A 22810-nucleotide genomic window follows, 5' to 3' on the forward strand; every position below is an offset into this window, starting at 1 on the left:
TAAGCATTTATTTATTATCCAGGTGCATATAGTTAGTAAGTGTTTGAGGCCAAATTTTAACTCAGTTTTCCTGTCTTCAGCCTCAGTGTATTTGATCCACTGTATGACCTAGATATCTAGAAAGAAGAGAAACTGTGAAGATTGTAGGGAATTTATGTAACAATAAATTAAGGCTAAAAAAAAATAATTGCTCCAAGGCAGTGGGAGCCAGTTTGAATTTCAGTAACCTAAAATGGTAGTGGACTTAGTGAGACCATTCTTTCATTTGTCATTTTAGTGCAGGGATGGAAGAAGGTAGCTCATAGTAGTTGCTCAAAATTAGCAAGCAGATTAGGAATGATAAAATATTAAGGAGAGGGGAGTACCAAGGTTGAAAACATAACATTATTGAGGTGTAATAATACTGCAGTCTTTCAGTAGAGAACTATTCCACTGAATGAATAGATTAATAGAATGGCTTATTAAAATCCCGGGACTCTATGTTGACAAGATAAGTTGTCAGGAAAGACTTTAAAGCAACAGACGACTAACAAGCTCTAGCCTTAAGTGTGTCTTTGTCCATGTTGGAGGAGTGGGAGCAATAAAAAATGAGCATACATTTGGAATTGACCCCTCTGATTTCTTACTTTTTAGTCAAAGTGGCAGTATGGGAATTACGATCTTAGGGTTGGGTCACTTCGTTTTTAACTTATGGGAAGGAAATGTTTATTTTAACTTGACAAACAATGAAAACTTTGAAAACTGAGCAGTAAGATTTTGTAGGCTGTTTTTTTGCCTGTGAGGTAGAACAATTTTCCTGGTGGCATTTTTGAAAGAAAATAGTTTCTAAGATTTGAATCTTACCGTGATTATGTAATACCTTGTTTTCAGAGTGTTTGACAATATATATTTCAACATCTGAGTTGTTTAGTGAAATAGCATTATAGTTAGCTCTTGAAAGGTATGTTTAGAAAGATGTTACTTCATATATTTTGTCAATAAATGTATTTTGAATGCTTTCTTTCCCATAGATTGACATAAGAACTATTGAAGATCTATTTAAGAGATTTGATTCTTAAAATGACTAAAAAAATGGTTTCATCTTTATATAGCTACTATACTATGTGTTCAGTGATAGACTGGCAATTGCCAAAGTTTTGCAAATTAAAAATTTTCTTAGATCACCATAGCCTGGATAAAAATGAAGATTCTTGGAAATGACTTTAAAAACATTAAAAACAAAGATTTAAATTCTGAAAGAGAATGACAAGGTTGGGGAGAGTACATTTTAGAATATTTAAGAGTCCCTGGAGCCACAGATATTTGAATATCAGTTGACTCGGCCTTTTTCATATTGTGTATGGAAACAAAATTGTCACCATGAATTTCATATTTTAGGTGAAAATTCTGAGATGAAACTTTCGTAATTTTAGCCATTTGCTGGATTTGAAGTAATTTGCATTTCTTTTATTAACAAAACAATCTTTCATCTTGTTTTTAGTCTTTTTCAGTTCTTCTCTAAAAAAATCTATTTCATAAATTTTGAGTACTTATCTATTAGGGGATGACTCCCAATCTTTTTACTTTACCTCTTTCTGCTTTCCAGGAAATCTTCCTTCCCTCAGGTGACAGAAACACACACTTTCTCTCTTTCTCTCTGTCTCTCTCTCTCTCTCTGTCTCTCTCCCTCTCTCTCTCTCTCATTCACATCCCAATAACTCTATCAGTTTCCTCATCTGGCTTCATCATAACTTATTTCTACTTATCTTCTAGCAGGGCCTCTTCATTTCCACCTGAATGCAAAGAAATCTCATTTCATTGTGTTCTTTCTACTGGTCTCCTTGCCTGGCCTTCCTTGCAGAGACAGAAGAAAAACATTATTCCTTTGGCTCCCTCCACTGGTCTGCTTGCTGGATTTGAGAAGATTCTATCCTGAGGCCAAATCCTAAAGATATTGATAATTTATCTTGACCCCCTTCCTCAGTGATTGATAAGTCCTACCTGATTATACCTTCCCTATCCAAGCTATTATTATCCCAATCCTATTCTCTCCCCACTGTCTGTTGCCTTATTTCAATCCCACTCAACCTAATCCCTCCATTATGCTGCTCTAAAGCTACCCATCTCTTCCATTGGGTCTTCTGGAACACTTGCTCCATGGAAAATGACTTTTTCATCTTATATATTTTTATTTCCCACTCCTTTCATCTTTTGCTTAGATCTTGACACTCATCCTTCTCCCAGTCTTCACCCCTCATGGCACAACTTCCCTGATCACCCTTGCATTGGTTGTACTTTTAACTTATTCTTCCTGATTCAGTGATCAAGATGAGGGAGTAGGAAGAGTTCTTTCTTTGCCTACTTTCTTCCATGCTACCATTATTGCTCAGTTACCTTTTCCTCTTTGGAATTTCATTCAATCCAAATCCACTAACTAATCAAAATTCTGGCAGCTAATATACCTAATATATACTGATTTCTAAGATAATCTTTCTATTTCCTCAGTGAATAAATGTCTGACTCATAGTCTTTCTCTTCTCTCTAATTCCTGCCCTTATATTATAGGACAGGGAGAGAGAGAAAGAGAATGAGAGGGAAAGGGAGGGAGAGAGGGAGAAAAGGAGAGAAGGAAGAAGGAAGAGAGAGAGAGAGAAAGAGAGAGCACTGCCTTCAGAAGATTTCCCAATTTACATATTTCCTATGATCTACTCTCCTATCTCACTTCAGCTACACTCCAGAATAGTCATATTGATCTTGTCATCATCCACAAATGTTTTCTCTCCCTGTTCATAATATCTTAAATTACTTTATTTGATCACAGTCTGTTATCATCTCTACCTTTTCCTTTTATAATCTCCTAGGTCTTTTCTTTATCTTCACTGTGATGTCTAGTTCCTCAACTCCTTAGTTCTTCCCTGTGCCATCATACCTATACTAACTATGCTTTCTTCCATTACTCATCTTGATTTCTCCATGGAACAATTCAACTGTGTATTATCCTCTTCTCGGAGACTCCTACATTCTTATCCTACCAAGTCTCACCCTATTATCATATGCTGCCTTTGCTCCAATTTACATGCTGCTGAACAGAGTTGAAGAAAATCACAAAAGCTTCTACTGCAAATTTTATAATCTCAATTTGGCCTTCACATCAACTACGCAATCCTTCTATATATCCCTGTTTGACTCACTATTCCATAGTGTCCTTTTTTAAACCTTTCCCTCCTTAAACCTACTATTGTTCCTCCTCCCCTAACCCTGGAAAAATTGAAGGGATTTATCCAAAACTCCCTTTTCTACCCTCCTTATCTCATGTCACTCAGATCTCTTCTGCCACTATTGCTTCCTTCACTCCCATCTTACATGAAGTCCTAATCTTTCTTGCCAAGATAAACCCATCTACCTATACAAGTGATCTTGTTTCATCCCATCTTCTCTAGTAGATTGACCCTTCTGTCATCTGCATGTCTCATTCCCATCTCTCTTCATCTACTGGCTACTTCCGTACTGCCTACAAATATGTTCGTATCTATCCCATCCTTAAAAACTTTCCACTTGACCTGTTTATCTATTAGTTATCTTCCTATAGTTTTCCTCCCTTTTGTAACCAAACTTCTTCCAAAGTCCATTCACAATAGTTGCTGCCACTCTCTTTACTCTAGTTTTCTTGAATGTGCTCTGGCTCCTAATTATCATTCAACCAAAACTATTCTCTCTAAAGTTACTAATAATCTCTTAATTTGCAAACCCTGTAACTTTTTCTCAGTCTTCATCTTTTTTTTTTTTTTTTTTTTTTTATCTTTCTGAAGTCTTTGATACTATCAGTTACAAACTTCTTCTTGATACAAAAAAAACTTAGAAAGGAGAGGGGTAACACTTGTTCACTGATTCTCCTACATCCCTGACTGCTCCTTCTCAGTCACCTTTGCTGGATTTTCAGCTCCTTTTCTATTTCCTTTGCTGAATCTTCATTCAAGTCACACTCACAAACTATAGGTATTTCCTTAAGGCTCTTTCCTGAACTCCTCTCCTTCTATATTGTGCCATGTGGTGATCTCATCAGCTCCCAATTATTATCTCTATGCATGTTTCTCAAATCTATTTATCCAGCCTTAACCTTTCTCTTGAGCTAATCTTACATCTCTATATGCTTATTAGACATCTCAAACTGGATGTCCTTTTATTGTGTAGTTGTGTCTGACTTTTTGTGACCTGTGGATTATATACCAGTACTGCCCATGGAGTTTTTTGGGCAAAGATACCGGAAAAGTTTACTACTTCCTTCTCCATTTGATTAATGCAAACAGATTAAGTTACTTTCCCAGGTTCATGCAGCTAATAAATATATCATGTCAAATTTGAACTCAATCTTCCTGCCTCCAGGCTCAGCGGTTCATTCTCTGAGCCTCCTAGCTGCCTCTTTCACACATCTTAAAGTCAACATGTCTGAACTCATACAATTTCTCCCCCAAACCCCCTCTTCTTCCAAACTTCTCTATGACTGTTGAAGGTACCCCTTCTTTGCCTAATTCTTTTGAAGTTTAAATTGAGATTATAAAATCTACCTAAGTTTATAGATGTCATTCTTTTGTTTAAAGAATAGCTTTTTTATTTTTCAAAATATATGCAAAGATAGTTTTCAACATTCACCCTTGCAAAACCTTATGTTCTGTATTTTTCTCCCTCCCCCTCTTCCTTAGCAAGCAATCCAATATAAATTAAACATGTACAGTTCTTCTAAACATATTTCTATATTTATCATGCTGCACAGGAAAAATCAAATCAGAAAGAAAAAAAATGAGAGAAAAAAATTTTTAAATAACAACAAAAAAGATGATAATATTACATTATGATCCATATTCAGTCCCCATAGTCCCCTCTCTGGGTGCAGTTAGCTCTCTCCATTACAAGTGATTTTAATCACTATAGGTGTCATTCTTTACTCCTTATTTTCTCCTTATCTCAACCTTCAAGGTGCCCTGAGTTCTTTCAACACCAGTTAAAATCCCACCTTCTCCTAGAAGCTTTTTTGTCTTGATGCCAATACCTTCCCTCTTGGTTATCACCAGTTTGTCCTGTAGAGATCTTGTTTGTACATAGATAATTTTTTTTTCTCATTTCCCTCATTAAATTGTGAACTACAATATAAGAGAAGAATGTTTCCAGCACTGGAAAAAAAGATAAAAAAGATAGTTGTGGAGAGAATTATGACACTAGACACAGCAAAAAGTTGGTCTTTAGAAAAATAAATCATCTTCATCTTATAGAAGGAGTGTTTCATCAATTACAATCTGCTCTCATGTTCAGAGAAGCAGATTAAGGGAAAGCATTTTCTCTAATGGTTGTGAAAATTTCCATTAGCTGGAACCATTCCCTTCCCTCTCTTAACAGAAGTAAGAGAATAGGAGTATGGGAATAATACAAAACTTTTTTGTGTTAACATTTTTTTCTCTTTTAATATCTTTGTTACATGGGATGGCTTTCTGGGAAGGGGATAGATTGAAAAATATTGATGGAAAAGCAAAAGATATCAATAAAATATATTTTTTAATTTCTTAATAGTATTTTTATTTTTTCCAATTATAAGTAGATAGTTTTCAACATTCATTTTTGTAAAATACTGAATTTTTAATTTTCTCTCTCCTTCCCTTCTCTCCCTTCTTTTCAAGATAACAAGCAATCCAATATAAGTTATACATGTACCATAATTTTAAACATATTAGTCTTGTAGAAAAATCAGAATAAAAAGAAAAAACCAAGAGAAAGAAAAAGCAAAAAAAAAAAAAAAAAAGTGATGATAGTGTACTTCAATCTTCACAGTTCTTTCTATGGATGGCATAAAATGTATTAAAAAAAAAAAAGAAAAGTTCATATTTCAGTAGAAAGGTACTTTGATAAAACTTGCCAAATAAATTTTGCAGATAATTTAATTTGTTGAATTTTGCAGTTAGCTAGTAACTAACATAGATTTGTACTTTTTTAAGAACAAGGAGGAAAAAGCACTATCTATAAACTCTAATAGCCAATCTTAATCCAAGAAGCTTAGCCAGTGATGGAAGGTGGTCAAAAGGTCACATTCTAGAATTCCCAGAGCTACATGTTTCTCCCTCCATCACAACCCTTACCTCCTTTCCTGTCCCTACCCCACAGCTAGCTGTCTATTAAAATTTGACTGCAGGAAATCAAAGAGGGAACAATACTGGGATGGCAAACGTGACACAGATTGTTATTGTAATCCTTCTCTCTTATGAGTCCTTAACTTTCTTTTATTTTTCTTACTAATATTTAAACTATTTAAAAACTGAAGTGAGATTAAAAACAAAAAAGGACTTCATCTTTGAATGATAGCCATGTAAGTGAAAATGACATTGATGCTATCTGTTAACAGAGAAGCTCATATGAGTAGATGATTACCTCCTAAGGATTTTTGAATCTTATCAAATTATCACAAGTTAAAGGTACATTTGATATTTGTCTAGTTGACAGTCTAATACTAAAGCTGAAAATGATTTCTCTATGGACATGGAAACAGGAAAGCAAGCAGGGATTTTAATTCCCTCTTTGAAGAGAAGATTCACAGTATTGTGAGCAGCATGTAGTCACATGGTCCTAAATGGCTGTTGGTTGGTGACCTGTAACGAGCTGTCGTCTCCAGAAGCTGCTGGATCGCTCTCTGGGAAGAGATCTGCTGTGTCTACTCAAATCTCTCAGACAGATTCTTCTTCCTGTAACGAACCGTTGTCTCCAGGCAGTTGCTGTTAACTCTTGTCCAAAGAAGTGACTTCCCTTCCTGCAGAGAGCCCCGTCAAGCCTGATGCAATTCAGAGTCTTCTCCTCTTCCTGGATTGCTGTCCTCTTTATCCTCCCAGAGAATGGGCGTGGGATAATGCAAGGGCTTCTGGGAAGAACCACTTCAGCCAATGGGCTTGCTCCTTCTACCAAGTCAACCTGAGTTCTCACCTTGTAACTATCCAGACAACCTCAGTTCTCACTTAGTAATCCTAACATCTCCCCCTTTCTTTTGATTTAGAACATAGGACAGTCATGACCTTGAAACATAAATCCATCAATATGGGAAGTATTACAGATAATTACATAAATTACATAAGCACATAGTAACATAGTAACATAACACATGCTAGAAGTATATAACATAATCATAATCAAATAAACATAAATTGAAAATTTATAAATGTCCATAAGTCCATTGTCCATTAGTCTCATCTTGTGTGAGGAAGTCCAATGATTCCTGCTGGTTTTTAAAGTTCTTTAACAGTCTTCTTATTATTCATGATCTTTCAGTGTCAGATGTTTCTTAGATCTTCTCCTTTATTTTGAGGTCTTTCTCTTTTTCTGTCTCTCTCTGGTGGACAAGGCGAATATGACTCGTTGGCACCCATCTGATTCCTTCTCCTGCTGAAGAAATACAAGCAAACCCTCTCCCCCAGGCAGTTAACCTATCTGGTCCCTTCCATTCACCACTTTCTGGATCTCTCCACATCACCTGGCGATTATCTAAGGACAGTGGAGATGCTCTCACTGGACACTGCCCTTCTGGTGGGTTATAAAACCTGTCTGCTGGAGCCAGTGCATCTTTGTCAAAAATTAGAAAATTAATGGTATAGAGAACTAAATTTAGAAGTTCCCTAGGGCTACCTGTGGCTCCCCCTTTCTTTTGTTTTTGGAGGAGTGTCTTAATATCTCTGTTTCTTCTCTCTACTATTGCCTGCCCTTGAGGATTAAAGGGTATGCCCGTGGTATGTAAAATCTTATACTGTGCACAAAAGTGTGTAAAATGTTTGGACGTATATGCAGGTCCATTGTCTGTTTTTATTGCTTGTGGCACACCCATAATTGCAAAAGCCTGTATAAGGAATTCAGTGACCACTCGGGCTGTCTCTTTTGCTGCTGGCATTGCAAATGTGAATCCTGAAAAGGTGTCTACCACAACATGAATAAAAGATAGACGACCAAAAGATTTATAATGGGTCACATCCATTTGCCAGATTTCATTGGGTCTCAAACCACGAGGATTCTTCCCTGGAGGGAGTGTAGGAGCGTGGAAAGGAAGACAAGCTGTACAGCTTTTTACTATGCTCCTAGCTTCCTCTCTTGTGATTCCAAATTGTAAACGTAAAGCTCGAGCAGCCTGATGATATTTAGAATGAGATTCTTGTGCTTCCTGAAATAAAGGACTACTGGCTAACATGGTTAGAAGGCTATCTGCCTTTGAATTTCCATCAAAAATGGGACCTGGAAGTCCACTATGTGAGTGGACATGCAAGATATAAATCTTGCCTGGATGTTTTCTCACTTGCTCTTGAAGTTCCTTAAAGAGCTGATAAATATTGGAGGCTGCAAATTTTATTTGGGCTGTGGCAATTCTTTGTACTACACCTACTGAATAGGCTGAATCAGTAATTATATTTACGTCTCCTGGGTAATAAGTGAGAGCTAGCATGATAGCAAATAATTCATTCTGTTGAGTGGATTGAAAAGGAGTCCTGATTACTCTCTTTATGGTTAAATCATGAGAGTATATGGCACAAATATTTTCTTTGGAGGCATCTGTAAAGATTGTTGGTCCTTTAAGAGGAACCTTAGAAACCTTTTCTTCAAAAATCCATCGCCAATTATGTAGTAGCCAGGTAATCTTTAATGGAGATCCATGTGCAAAATTTGGAGCGGTGGCTAATAAAATTTGCCATTCTGGGATGGTCTCACAGCATACATTAATCTGTGCGTTAGTATAGAATGTGTATATTTTTTCAGGACTTATCCCAGATAATTGTGTTACTCTCTTAATAGCCTTTAATAAAATCCTAGCCACAAGCACTGGGTAAGGTGTAAGGCTTTGTTCTGGTTGTGCTGGGAGGTTCACCCACTCAATCACTCTGTCTCCTTGGTGAAGGACTGCTGTGGGTGCCTCTTTTGTAGCAAAAACTGATATTTCCAAGGGTTTTTGAGTGACTCTTTCAACCACATTGGATAAAGCCAGTTCAACTTCTCTCAAAGCCTTTTGTGCTTCTTTTGTAAGCTGGCGTGGTGAATTTAAAGCACTGTCTCCCCTTAAAATGTCATATAGTGGTTGTAGTTGATTGGTAGTTAAGCCTAACACGGGACGCATCCATTGGATATCTCCTATCAATTTCTGGAAGTCATTTAAGGTGTTTAGCTTCTCTGTTCTTAAGGAGAGTTTTTGTACTGTAAGCACCTTAGGATATACTTCATATCCTAAATATTGAAAAGGAGCATGTCTTTGAATTTTTTCTGTAGCTATATGCAGTTTGTAGTACTTTAATGTTTCCATGGTCCTTTGTAGACATGCCTCTAACATTTGTTCCTCAGGTGCACATCCCAAAATATCATCCATATAATGTAACAATATTACTTTTGGAAAGGCTTTTCTTACTGGAGCAAGAGCAGCTGCAACATACATTTGGCACATAGTAGGGCTGTTTTTCATTCCCTGTGGCAAAACTGTCCATTCATATCTTTTATAAGGCTCGGCCAAATTAACACTAGGCACTGAAAAAGCAAATCTTTTCATATCCTCCTTATCTAGAGGAATAGAATAGAAACAATCCTTAATGTCTATAACCCATAGAGGCCATTCTCTTGGCAACTGAGTAGGAGATGGAAGTCCAGGCTGAAGAGTTCCCATAGTTTCCATCTGTTCATTTACTCTTCTTAGATCAGTTATCATCCTCCATTTTCCAGATTTCTTTTTCACCACAAATACTGGGGAATTCCAAGGACTTAGAGAAGGCCGCAAGTGTCCTTGGTCAAGTTGTTCTTGCACTATGTCTAATAAGGCCTGAATTTTATCACTTCTTAAGGGCCACTGTTCTACCCACACTGGTGAATCAGTCTTCCACTGAATAGGAACTGGTGAAAGTGCAGGTAGGCCTTCAACAGCAGCCCTGCCTAAAAAGCCGAAGTGCTTATTTGTAATCCTATCTGCTGTAAAATGTCTCTTCCCCACAGATTGATGGGGATTTTTTCAACCACAAAAGGAGTAAAAGCTCCTGTTTCTCCTTCAAATACCCATCTCAAAGGCCTAGCACTAACTTCTGCTGCTATTGATCCTCCCACCCCAGACATATAGGTGTCTGCTTTAATCTTTGGCCAGTGACCGGGCCAATTGGCACCTCTAATAACTGTACGATCTGCACCCATGTCTACCAATCCTTCAAATGGTATTCCATTTATATAAATAGTAAGCATAGGTCGGTCAGCTGTCACAGCTGCTGTCCAATATATTCCTGGATTTTGTTCATTGGAGTCAAAATCTAGGCGACTATCACTAGGTTGCTTATTAGGGGTCCGTAACAATAAGCCTGATGCTACTACTTCTCCTGGTTGATAAATCACACGTTGTCTGCCTGTGTTAGTGACTGGGATATTAGATACACGTTCTCCAGTCTCCCACATCAGTGTATGGATGGACACTGTTTTGTAGGCACTCTCAGAAGGTGAAATGGTCAAGCCTACTGTGCCTGGAGGCAAAGGATCCATAGGCTCAACAGGAACAGATTTCACTTCTCCAGGGAGTATCTCGGTAGTCTCTACTGCACACAACTCTATTTTTCCTAATTTCAATCCCTTTCTTCCATCTGATTGCCTTTTGGCTGATTGATCATGTCTTAAAATTCTCTGGATGTAACCTCGGCTGCCATCATGCCCCACTTGGGGGGCTGAAGCTGGGCCCCATCTGTCATTTCCCTGGGTCAATCTACATTCGGAGGCCCAGTGGAGGCCCTTGTGACATTTTGGACATGGAGTTTTAGGTCTTCTCTCACCCTGTCTTCTCACTGTATCTCCATATCTACACTGAGCTCTTAGATGCCCAATTTTTCCACATTGAAAACATCGCCGAGTTTCTCTAGAAGGCCCTTGCCAGGAGGGACCCTGTCTTTCCACATTCATCATTGTCCGGGTGTAAAAAGCATTTGTTCCCACTGTAGCACAGCGTCTTATGATCTCCTCTAAAGGAGCATCTTTGTCTAATCCCCATATAATTCTTTTGCAAATTTCATTGGCATTTTCCTTAGCCAGATGTCTGGTCATTATTTCTGTAGCTGAATTTTCTCCAATAGTTCTTTTGACAGCAGTTTGCAAACGTCCCACAAAATCTGCAAAAGGTTCATTGGGACCTTGCTGTATTTTAGTGAAAGCCTCTCCACGATCTTTCTGTCCAGGAAGGACACCCCAAGCTTTTATTGCAGCCTTTGCAATTTGTTCATATATTGTCATGGTATAATCAGTCTGTTCTGAATTCTCTCCATACCGACCTTCACCAGCCAAGTGCTCAAAAGTGAATTGTGTGTTAACTCCTATTTCCAAATTGCATCTGACTTGAATTTTACATAATTCATGAAATTCCGCAAGCCATAATAAATTTTCTCCAGGTTCCAGACATGTCCTTGCTATGGATTTCCAATCATTCGGGGTTAGGACTTCATAAGACAAACCATCTAGTAACATTTTGACATAAGCTGATGTAGCCCCATAAAGGGTACAACCTTTTTTCAAATCCTTAATTTTATTCAAATCTAAAGGTGCATATCTTCTCCTTTTTTTACCTACAGAGTCAATCTCTTCAATCACAGGATATGCATGTATAAAATCACTTATATCCTGTCCTTCTCTCTTAGCTTTAACCAATGCTTTTTCTAATCTTGTCATAGGCTTAGGCTTCTTCACAGGCAATTCTGTTTGTGTTTCTGCCTCTTCCCCTCTTTCTTCCTCCATCTCTGAAGGTGGGGTTGATGTGGGCCTGTCAATAATCTGTTCTCTAGGCAGGGTTGAAGCTTCTTCAAGAGAATCATACCATAATTCCTCATTTAAATCCTCTTGCTCTAGGGAAAGATCTTGATCTTTCCTTTTTTCCTCACACTTCCTCCTCTGTTCATTTTTAGAACTTTTCCTTCTCCTACAACTTGCTTGGTAGTTTAAGGCTAATTGAACTATGTTGTAGATATAAAATACTTCTGCAGAAATTGAACGAGGCCCATTTTTTGCTTGAAATTCTTTCATTTCATATCCCACTAGCTTCCATTTATCTACATCTATCTTTTCTTCCTCTAAGAACCAAGGGGATGTGCGTCTTAATGCAGCCAAGAGTTTAGCAATCTGTACCCAGGTTACAAGTAAACTCTGCTCCTCAATTATCTTGATTATACTCTCTATAGTACCACTCCTGAATGGAGCTGAGGTTGCGTCTGGGGCTGAGGTTGAGTCGGCTGAGGTCCAGGGATTGAATATAGCTAACATCTGCCCCATTTCAGCTATAAGAGATTCCTGGTTTAGCCCTTCACAAGTTAAGTTCCTTATTTATCTATTAGCACGCTCACTTAATCTTTAACAAAGTTTCCTCGTTACTCACGGTTCTGGGTCAGAGAGACTGAGATCTAGATTGGAAGCTTTTCCACTGGAATCAGGACTGTGTCTGTCCCTGTTCAGGCGCCAAATTGCAAAGGTCTGGTCTAGCTCCTCTTGTCAGGATAAGTAAAAGTCCTTGCCCCACGTGTGGACGCCAATTGTAACGAGCTGTCGTCTCCAGAAGCTGCTGGATCGCTCTCTGGGAAGAGATCTGCTGTGTCTACTCAAATCTCTCAGACAGATTCTTCTTCCTGTAACGAACCGTTGTCTCCAGGCAGTTGCTGTTAACTCTTGTCCAAAGAAGTGACTTCCCTTCCTGCAGAGAGCCCCGTCAAGCCTGATGCAATTCAGAGTCTTCTCCTCTTCCTGGATTGCTGTCCTCTTTATCCTCCCAGAGAATGGGCGTGGGATAATGCAAGGGCTTCTGGGAAGAACCACTTCAGCCAATGGGCTTGCTCCTTCTACCAAGTCAACCTGAGTTCTCACCTTGTAACTATCCAGACAACCTCAGTTCTCACTTAGTAATCCTAACAGTGACCCTATTCAGAACAAGAGTAAACAGATGTCTGCTCATCCTGCCAAGACCCTTTCTTGCATTTTAGGAACTGTTCCACACACATAGGGAGGTTATTGTTAATTTCTTTCATATGATGGCTGAGAGCTTTACACCTCTAAGCACCACGTTTCAACTCAAGTGAACATTAGTTTTTATTTTTGTTGTAGTTCTTATAGCCAATGTGGAATCTAGTTCTTTACTTATTAGAGGAACTGTTGAACTTTTCTCATCTTCAGGGACATGAAGAGACCCTTTGCCCCCCACATCCCTTTTACTTTTGCCCACTACCTATAAAATAGATGATACCATTATGGTTTTAAAACATTCCCTATGTAATAAAAAAGAGTAGTGGTTCTAATTGTTTTTTCTTTTAAAATTTTATTTTGTTATTAATTTATGGAACAAATGAGCATTTTCATAAAATAGTAAATTTAAAAAGATGATTGCACATGAAACTGTAGATCTATAATGTGCCATTTGCTGTTCTTTTAAAATATGTAATATTTTAAGTTATGTGAATTTATTTTTTCCTTTTTTTCCCCTTCTTCCCTACACCTTAGAGATATGGCTATCATTAGGGGGATGTGTGTGTGTGTGTGTGTGTTTGTGTGTTTGTGTGTGTGTTTGTGTGTTTGTGTGTGTGAAATCATTCATATATACTTCTATTTATCAGTTCTTTTTCTGTATGCAGATAGTATCTTCCTTCATGTGTTCTTTGTACTTAATTTCACTATTTATAGTAGTCAGAGTGATTTATCACTCAAAGTTCTTTTAAAATATTGCTGGTAATAGATTTTTTTTTTAACTGCTTAGACATTAGATGTCAAAATGACTGGTAGTTTTAGATGATTCTCTGTTAAATTAGATTGGAGGGGAGGGGGAATGCTGAAGATAAAGAGTAACTACACTTAAAATAACTGGAAATGTGTTTTTCTAATTGAAAATGGTTGTCACTATACACCATAAATAGATTGAAGACTTAGCAAAGACTTTGCCTTTTTTCTTCATTTAATGGACCTCAGTGCTAGATTATATGAAGTAAACAATTTAGAAGTCTGAAAAATTCTTAGTATTTTTTCCCAGTGATTTTAAATTTTGGACTTATAAGGTCTCTAAAACTTGGAATTCTTTTATAAGATCTATCAGAATATTTGATATCCCCTGAGAAACAATGGATGATTGGATTTATAAATGTGAGGTTTTCTTAATAGGGATAAGGGACCTTGAGTCAAATAGAACTCAATCCTTAAAAGTCAGGGATTCTACAGTGCAGAGATGAGGAGAATACCTTCTAGCAGTAGAAGTAGCATATGCAAATCTATATCATATAGTATTCTAACAAGTATTTTAATATTTATTGGATAGGAAGAGGACTGCTATATGCCATTCTTTTCTAACTGCAACCAAACACTGGATACTTTTAAATGTAAATGTCAATTGACTGAGCAAAGTCATAAGGTCCACATAGCTAGTCCTTTAGGGAGAATCCTATAATTAGTTGGTTGGCTGATTGGTTAATTGAAAATTATAAAATCCTATTTAGAAATCAAAGAATTTTAGACTTCATAAATACAAATTTTCAAAAAATGCAAAGGTTCTTAAATATAATGTAACACTTTCATTTTACAGAAGAAAAATGTAAGTAACAATGACTTTCCCATGGTCATATGGCTAATACAAGGAAACAACAAGATGCAGATCCAGGTCTTTAGGCCCCATATTTAAGCTTTATGCTCACTATACAATTATACATTGACATATTTCCTTCCATTATTCCAATATTTCCAGTGTCTTATGTAAAACTTTTGAAGATGTTAGTAGGAAAGTTGGGAGGAATATGAGAGAAATAAAACCATTTGCTTGAAAGGTGATCTATCTATCATAGATATGATGCTAGAACCTGTGATAGTATAGAATTAGTTATGGGTTTTCTTGTTGTTGAGTCATATCTAACTCTTTGTGGCCATAGCACATCATGGTTTTCTGTCTTCCACAATTTCCAAAAGTCTGTCTAAATTCATGTTTGTTATTTCAGTGACACTATTTATTCATCTCATCCTTTGCCATCTCCTTTTCCTTTTATCTTGAAATATTTCCCAATGTCAAGATCTATTCTAATGAGTGCTGTCTTCTTATTATGTGGCCAAAGTATTTAAGCTTCAGCTTCAGTATTTGACCTTTCAGTGAATAGTCTGAACTAATTTCTTTAAGTATTTACTTATTCAATCTCCTTGTTATCTAAGACATTCTCAAGTCTTTCTCCAGCACCATAATTTTAAAGTATTAATTCTGTATTATTCAGCTTGCCTTATAATCCAACTCTCACAGCCTTAAATTGTTACTAGAAAAAAACATATCTTTTATAAGAAAGGTGATGTTATTATATTTTAGAAAAAAGGTGGACCTCAAAGAGAAACCTCTATCTCATATACGCATCTCTTTGAGGTCTAACTTTTCCTAAACTTTCTGCCTCAGACATCTCACTACTGTCTTATATCTAGAGGGGAGGTTGACAGTCGTTTCCAGTAGCTTTACTGGTTTACATACTCTTTTATGTGACACATCAGGCTTTTTCTTGTCTTCTAAGGAACATTGAATGATTACATATATATATATATATATATATATATACACACACACACACACACACACACACACACACACACACACACACATATATATTTATATATATACACACACACAACTATATAGGTGACACAGTGAATTTCAGAAAGACTTAGATCCATGAGTTCAAATCCTGCCTCAGGTATTTACTAGATGTGTCACCCTAGGAAGTCCCTTAAGTCTGCTTGCCTTAGTTTCCTCAACTGTAAAGTGAACTGGAGAAGGAAGTGGCAAGTCATTTCAACATCTTTGTCAAAAACAAAACAAAACAAAACAAACAAACAAAAAAACAAATAGGGTCACAGAGAGTTGGACATGACTGAAATAATTCAATAATAGAATTTCAGATATTTTGATTTTATATTGAATGAACAGATTCCCTTAAGTCAGTCAGGTAATAAACAATTATTAAGTACCTTCTATGTGCTAAGAATTGAGAATACAAAATGAGATAAAAGACAGTCTCAAAGAATTCACAATTTCATGAGGATGATAACATTCAAACAAATAATGTATCTCAAAAAAGCTGTATACAGCCTAAGTAGGAAATAATTGACAGAGGAAATGCACCAGAATTAAGAGGGATTAGGAAAGGTTTCCTGTAAAAGGAGAATTTTTAAGCTAGAACCTGAAGAAACTAAGAAAATCCAGGAGGAAGATATGGGAAGAGAGAGCATACCAGGAATTGGGAGCAGTCAATGAAAATGCCTAGAGTTAAGAGGTAGAGTCTAATGTCTCTAAATTGAAAATTATATGATAGGGGAGTAAAGTATAAGAAGACTGGAAGGGGTTTGAGTGGAAAGTTTATGATGGGTTTTGAGTGGAAAGCAGAGCATTTTTGTATTTGATGTTGGAGGTGTAAGAGAGCAACTAGAGTTTATTGAACAGGGAAATGACATGATCAGATTCTGTACCTTAGGAAAATCACTTTGACAGCTGAATGGATTGTAGTGAGGGAAACTTGGGGCAGGCAGACCTACCAGATAGCTATTGAAGTAGTTCAAGCATGATGTGTTAGGATCTTAAAGCATGGAATGGTGGTATCAAGAGTATGATATATTAGAGTAGAAAGACATTAGAGACATGTTGCAAAGATGAAATCCCGAGACCTTGACAACAGATTTAATTTGGAGAAGGGAAGAAGTAAGAGAGGATGACAGCTAGGCTATGAGCCTGGGGCGCTTGGGGGGGGGGGGGAGGGTGCCCTTGACAGTAAAAGGCTGAATTCAGAATAGCATAAAGATAAAACTAATAATTTTTTGTAAAGCAAAACATACCAAATACATTTTCACTGAATTTTCCTAGCATTCTACATTTAGAAATGTAGACGGTTATAATGAGTATGAAATTATTGCCCTTGGCTAAAAGCATCAATTAAAGGTTTTACTAATCATGCTTTTTAAAGGGGATGCCATAACCCTGCATTCTTCAATATATAAAAATATAATAATCTAATAGGATGTAAGACAAATGAATTCTAGAATTATTAAGACTTATCCTATTCTCCTATTCTCGAAGTTTTAGTGAAGTATGAATTTCTTAGGAAATATTGATCATCTAATGAAAGTTTTTCCCTGCTGATTTTGAACAATGCCATAATGAATATTCATAGAAATTTCAGCCTCAGAAAAGATTCATTTTTATGTCTTTGGCTTTTGCTGATTTTTCCATTACAAAGAAAAAAAAAGATCATGTAATAATTTGTCTTAAGCGTTCATTCTACTATTTGGATTCACTGTTATTTTATACTATTTTTAGCCAAATATTTTCATTTTATTCAGTTTGGCTGAAATTTTCAGACATTTGTGATGAATCTGTTTCAAACATCTTATTTCCCATTTATCTCTAATTACAATCCAGAAGGTTTGAAAATGACAAAAATTCCAAAAGGTCAAACCAAAGAAGTGTAGCCTTAGAGACTCCAAGTGACCTGATTCAATCCGTGACTCTCAAAATGCAACAATTATCCATAATTGCTTGTTATGTACAATCAAAGCTCTCATAACTGTATGTTGGAATTGTACACCTAAATTTAGCAGAATGGAGTTTGGCTATTTTTAGGTAAAAAGCGCCAGCAAACAGGGAAGAATTGTCATTTTGCAAAGGTGTCCTCTCCAAATTAGCAGTGCTTTCCAGATCTTTACCTTCCATTGTTGCCAGGGCAGTAATGTGGAATCTGATGCATCTAAGAGAATACCTATGTTTTAAACCCATGATTGCCCTATAATATATGTCACTGCATTACAAAATAGGGAAAGATCAATCAACAAGCATTTATTCAGCATCATGTGTCAGACATTGTGGACATAAATACAAAGAAGAAAATAATCTCTGATCATGGGGTCCTCACATTCTAATGGTGAATATCACAGGCACATATATGAAAGTTATATACTTTTAGAAGAGATGGAACTAGGGACTACTATACTTGCATGTAGGTAACTCCTAAGTAGGGAGTTATCCTCAATGGAAATCTGTATTTTATGAAATTTATAGTCTTAAATAAGTCTTTCTATACACACACATACACACACATACACACACACATGTCTGTGTGTAATGTATATATACTTGTGTGTGATTCTGTGTGTGAGTAACATGTCCATGACTACATATATGACTTAGAGTCTTAGCTGCCTGGATTACTTACAAGTTAAAGTTCACAAGATCACATAATCATAGTTTTAGAAGTAAAACTCTAAGATGGGTTTGTTGGACTGTGGGCAACTCTCTATCCACTGTATCACACTGCCTCTTGCTAAATATGCATAAAGTAAATAAATACAAAGTTTGAAATGATGAAAACTACCTCTTGAAGGGGAGGAAAAAGAAATGGTAGATTAGGAAAGACTTTATGAAAAAGGTAGCACTTGAACTCTTTTTTGAAAGAAAAAAAAAAGATTGGCAACATTTCAGGAGCAATGTATTTTAAGCATGGCAATAGCAAGTACAAAGGCATGGAGGTGGGAGATAGATTAGCTTATATGAGGAATAAAGAGAGAGCCAATGTGACTGTATAACAAATTGGAAACTTAGTATCTATTGAACATGAAAAGGGAGGCAGTTGAAAAGGACTACCCCCCCCCCAAAAAAAATTATATTTTGCCCTAAAGGTAATAGGGAGCCATTGGAATTAAGAGAATAACTTGGGCAGATCTACATTTAAAAAAGATTACATTGTCTGTAGTGTGTAGGATGGAGTAGAGAGGAGATAAATATAGTAATGTCGAATTATTTGTGCCACAGATTTTATATTTACTTTTCTTGAGAAATTAATAAGAAGCTCTATTTTGTTTTAGCAACAGGAACAAGACCCTACAAACCTGTATATTTCTAATTTGCCATTGTCCATGGATGAGCAAGAACTTGAAAATATGCTTAAACCATTTGGACAAGTAATTTCTACAAGGATACTGCGTGATTCCAGTGGTACAAGTCGCGGTGTTGGCTTTGCTAGGTAAGTTTGTTTTTGTTTTGCTTTTTTTCTCCTGGATGTTTCATTGCTAGATCTGCTGTTTTATGTATCTTATGAAAATAAAACATTATCTGGTTGGATGTTTCAAAGAAATAATTTAATAAGCTCTAGAGAAAAAAGGAAAGGCATAACTAAATGCATCAATCTTGATTTTAAAATGTTTTTGTATATTCTCAGAATTTTAAATTCCCAACTTTTAAATCTGAGAAAGCTAAATGTTTTAAAATCACACTGAGGAAAAGTTTCTTAAAATTAATTGTATTAATTACAAAGTTGGTTATCATGAACACAAACACACACTTATTGCAGATAATTTTTTTTCTTAGTGTAGAAATTTATTAACAGTAATAATAGCTGACATTTATGAAAATTTTTAAATTACTGAAGTAGTTTACATGTATTCTTAAATTTTTCTTTAAGCCTCATAGCAATCTTATAAGTACTATAAGTATGAATAAACCTATTCTAAAGAGGTAGAAATAGATGCTCAGAGTAGTTAAGTGACTTGATCATGTTCACATAATTATGAAGTGTCAGAGGTAGGTTTTGAACCCAGATCTACAAATCCAGCACTCCATCCAACTATGCCTTTTGCTTTTCAGTTAAGTTTTTATAAAACGTTTGATACTTGCCCCTCACCCCTTGTACTGCCACAAATATATAATCCCTGTTCTTATAGAAAATAAGGTTATTGTATGTACTGGTTGCAATGAGTTAAAGTCAATAAGATGTCTCTCCTATGTTTGTTACCAATATAGCAAGCCACTGGGAAAGGTGAGGGACACCATTTTACTAAGGAGAGGTGAACTAGTCCAGTTTGGAAAGGAGGTGGTCAAAGTTTCCATATTGATCACTAATGGGCTGAAACTTGTGAGTGTTCATTGCATTTCCAGGCTAGGGAAAATAAGGAAACCTAGTCTCAATAAAATAAAATAAAATGAAATAAGTAAAAAATGATTTCCTTATGATGAAAATGTAAATATTATTCTCAAGAAAAATTATTAAGATGATGTAAAACATAGTTAACACAAGTATAACTCTTTATGATGTATAAGGAAACATTGAAGCCACCTATTAATGCTGTCCCTTTCTCCATTTTGTGAAGTATTCATTTTATATTTGGGGAGAAGCCTAGACTTAAAACCATTGGTAATTCAGTTGGAATTGTGTTAATTTGTTAGCTCACTTTGTTAATGTACTTTGTTCAAGTAATGTGGGTTTGGTTTATGGTTTAGAAAAGTTATTGCAGCATTACCCAAAGAATCTGAGGGAAAAAAAATATTGCATGTGCCCCACCAATTCACTGACACTATTGAGAAACAATGGATACTGATGAGTCTAACAGAGCCTACTTGTTAAAGGATCCTTCAGGATTTGGTAGAGCTTTAATTTTGGTCAATATACTTAATCTCTATTGATGCAGGTGGTCCTTCAGATATAACTTAATAGATAACAACCTTCCAGAATTGCTTTGGCTGCTCAATTTATCATATTGTGGGCAAACTGGTAATGAGTCTATCTGAACTTAGCTTCACTAAAGGTTGTAATAGAGACCAGAAGTTCTTCAGGTGTGGTCTGTGAACTACTAGGAGTTCCCCAGACCCTTTGGGGAGTCTGGGATCAAAACCATTTCTGTAATTATAATACAATATTATTTGCTTATTAAAATAATCTTTTCTTTTCTAACTATGTATCTATAAGATTGGATTTCCATCATATACTTAAACCAAAACAACACTGTGCAACAGATTAAATAGAGAAACAATATGAGAATCTATCTGTTCTCCATTAATCCAGACATTTAAAGAGATTTACAAAAATAATGCCATTTTCTTGCAATTTTTTTAAGAAAATATTTTTTTAATTTAAAAAGTTAATGTAATAGATTTGTTACTGTTATTTTAAATTAATAATTTTTTAAAATTTCTTATGTGGTAAATACTGGTAGATAAAATCTAAATGATAAATAAAAGCTCTTTTGGGGTCTTGAGAGCAAAAAGTCTAAAAATAACAGGTACTAATTTTTAAGACAGATACCAATTTTCAAAGAATTCAAATAAAATGAATATAGCTACTGCTAAAAGTACATTGGATATAAATTAATATTTATTATTTAAAAGATTCCACAAACTCATAAGTTGGAAATAGCAATTATTGTTATGCAGAACTGCATGAGCATTAATTTAATAGGCTTTAATATTATAAACTATCAAATTAACCAGCTTTTATTGTATTAGAATTATGTTTTACCAGGATATGCCTAATATGGTATTCACATATGCACAAAACAAAATGAAAAAATAAAAAGATTTCTAAATATTTATAAGTGTTTTGCATTTATATATTACTAGGATGGAATCGACAGAAAAATGTGAAGCTGTTATTGGTCATTTTAATGGAAAATTCATTAAGACACCCCCAGGAGTTTCTGGTATGTTATCTAAAATTTTATCAGCAACATCTTTTATACTTCCATACATTTCTTTGATATAGGTTTTTCTGCCTGAAATACATTTAGTAAATTTAGGTATATATATTTTTAAGTTGCTTGTTTTGAACGATCCGTTAGATTTTTTAAAAAATCTAGTTATTTGATCTGTTTTATTAGTGAAAGTATTACCTAATATTATCATAGTTCTATTTACTTTTTTCCATATTATTGCCTACACGAAGCAACATATATAATACATGGAAACTCTTAGTGGCACAGTGGATAGAGCAAAGGACTGAAGTTAGGAGTTTAATCCTGAGTTAAAATACTTCAGCAGACACTAGCTGTTACTATGGAGAAATTAATTTACCTTTATATCCCTCAGTTTCTTTATCTGTAAAAATGAAAATAGCATCTGCCTCACAGTATTGTTGTAAAAAGATCAAATATGAAGTATTTTGTAAACCTTTAAAACTCTGATGAAAGTGCTAGCTATTATAATTCCACTTTAGAGTTTTTGTTTCTAATTAATGGAAAAAAAAGTTCACAAGTCATCTGCATTGCATATTTTGATGGCAGTTGTCATTCTAATTTGTTAATAGAGTCCTGAAATGGCTAAAATAGAAAAAGGAAAAGCAATACAAAATGTTTTCTCCTTTCCCTAATTTCATTCTTATTGTTCAGTGTGAGATACAAGTCTCAGAATTTGCTATAACTTTCTTCATACAACTGACTAGGTCTTTATCAATTGTCATATCATTGTTAAATGGCAACAATTAGTATATTTGACAGATTCCCTTTCTCCTTACCCAGGTATCTTCAATAAGAATGGAATATCTTTATTGAGCACATCTTGTGCAGCTGCTAGTTATAACCAGGCCTGAGGTAGCCATTTAATAAATACTTGTTGAGCTATTGTGTTTATTGATAACACCTGCCTGAGTCTGCTTTTTGATGACACAATTTCTTTGTGCCTTACTCTTACTGTTCATGGAGCTAGAAGAGTTTCAGAGAAGGTGACTTGAATCATGTTTTATATTACAGCAAGAAGATATGTAGTTGGCTACTTCCTGAGTAAAATGGATAGCAGCTAATTGGGTCCAGGGTTAGGGTGAAGAAATTGGACAATTTTCCATTCTTTCCTAAATCATGTTTTCATGGCGTCATTTCATTGTTAGAGATTAACTCCTCTAACATCAGACAAAAGCATATTAAACCATAAAACATAAAAACACATTAATTGTAAAACCTGGTATAAATTACTTCTTGGATTATTTATACCAATGCATGTAATAAAGTTAATATTCTGAGTTTCCCAAGAAGCAAATTAATAACAAATACACTAAATACATTTCAATAG

The 22810-nt window shown here is 35.6% G+C and overlaps 1 protein-coding gene and 1 long non-coding RNA gene across 8 annotated transcripts in view; one reads left to right on the forward strand and one right to left on the reverse strand.

Moving 5' to 3' along the window:
* RBMS1 (RNA binding motif single stranded interacting protein 1) overlaps window positions 1-22810 on the forward strand; it is a 232629-nt gene that overhangs the window by 172932 nt on the left and 36887 nt on the right. For all 7 annotated transcript variants that reach the window (XM_074303311.1, XM_074303312.1, XM_074303315.1 and 4 more), the window contains exons 5-6: window positions 18844-19001; window positions 21371-21450. In XM_074303311.1, the coding sequence (XP_074159412.1) occupies window positions 18844-19001; window positions 21371-21450 (238 nt within the window). The remainder of the gene's footprint in view (window positions 1-18843; window positions 19002-21370; window positions 21451-22810) is intronic.
* Window positions 1-22810, reverse strand: part of LOC141562942 (uncharacterized) — a 177434-nt gene that overhangs the window by 123421 nt on the left and 31203 nt on the right. The window lies entirely within an intron of this gene.

This window comes from Sminthopsis crassicaudata, chromosome 3, assembly GCF_048593235.1.
Source record: "Sminthopsis crassicaudata isolate SCR6 chromosome 3, ASM4859323v1, whole genome shotgun sequence".
Lineage (NCBI taxonomy): Eukaryota > Metazoa > Chordata > Mammalia > Dasyuromorphia > Dasyuridae > Sminthopsis > Sminthopsis crassicaudata.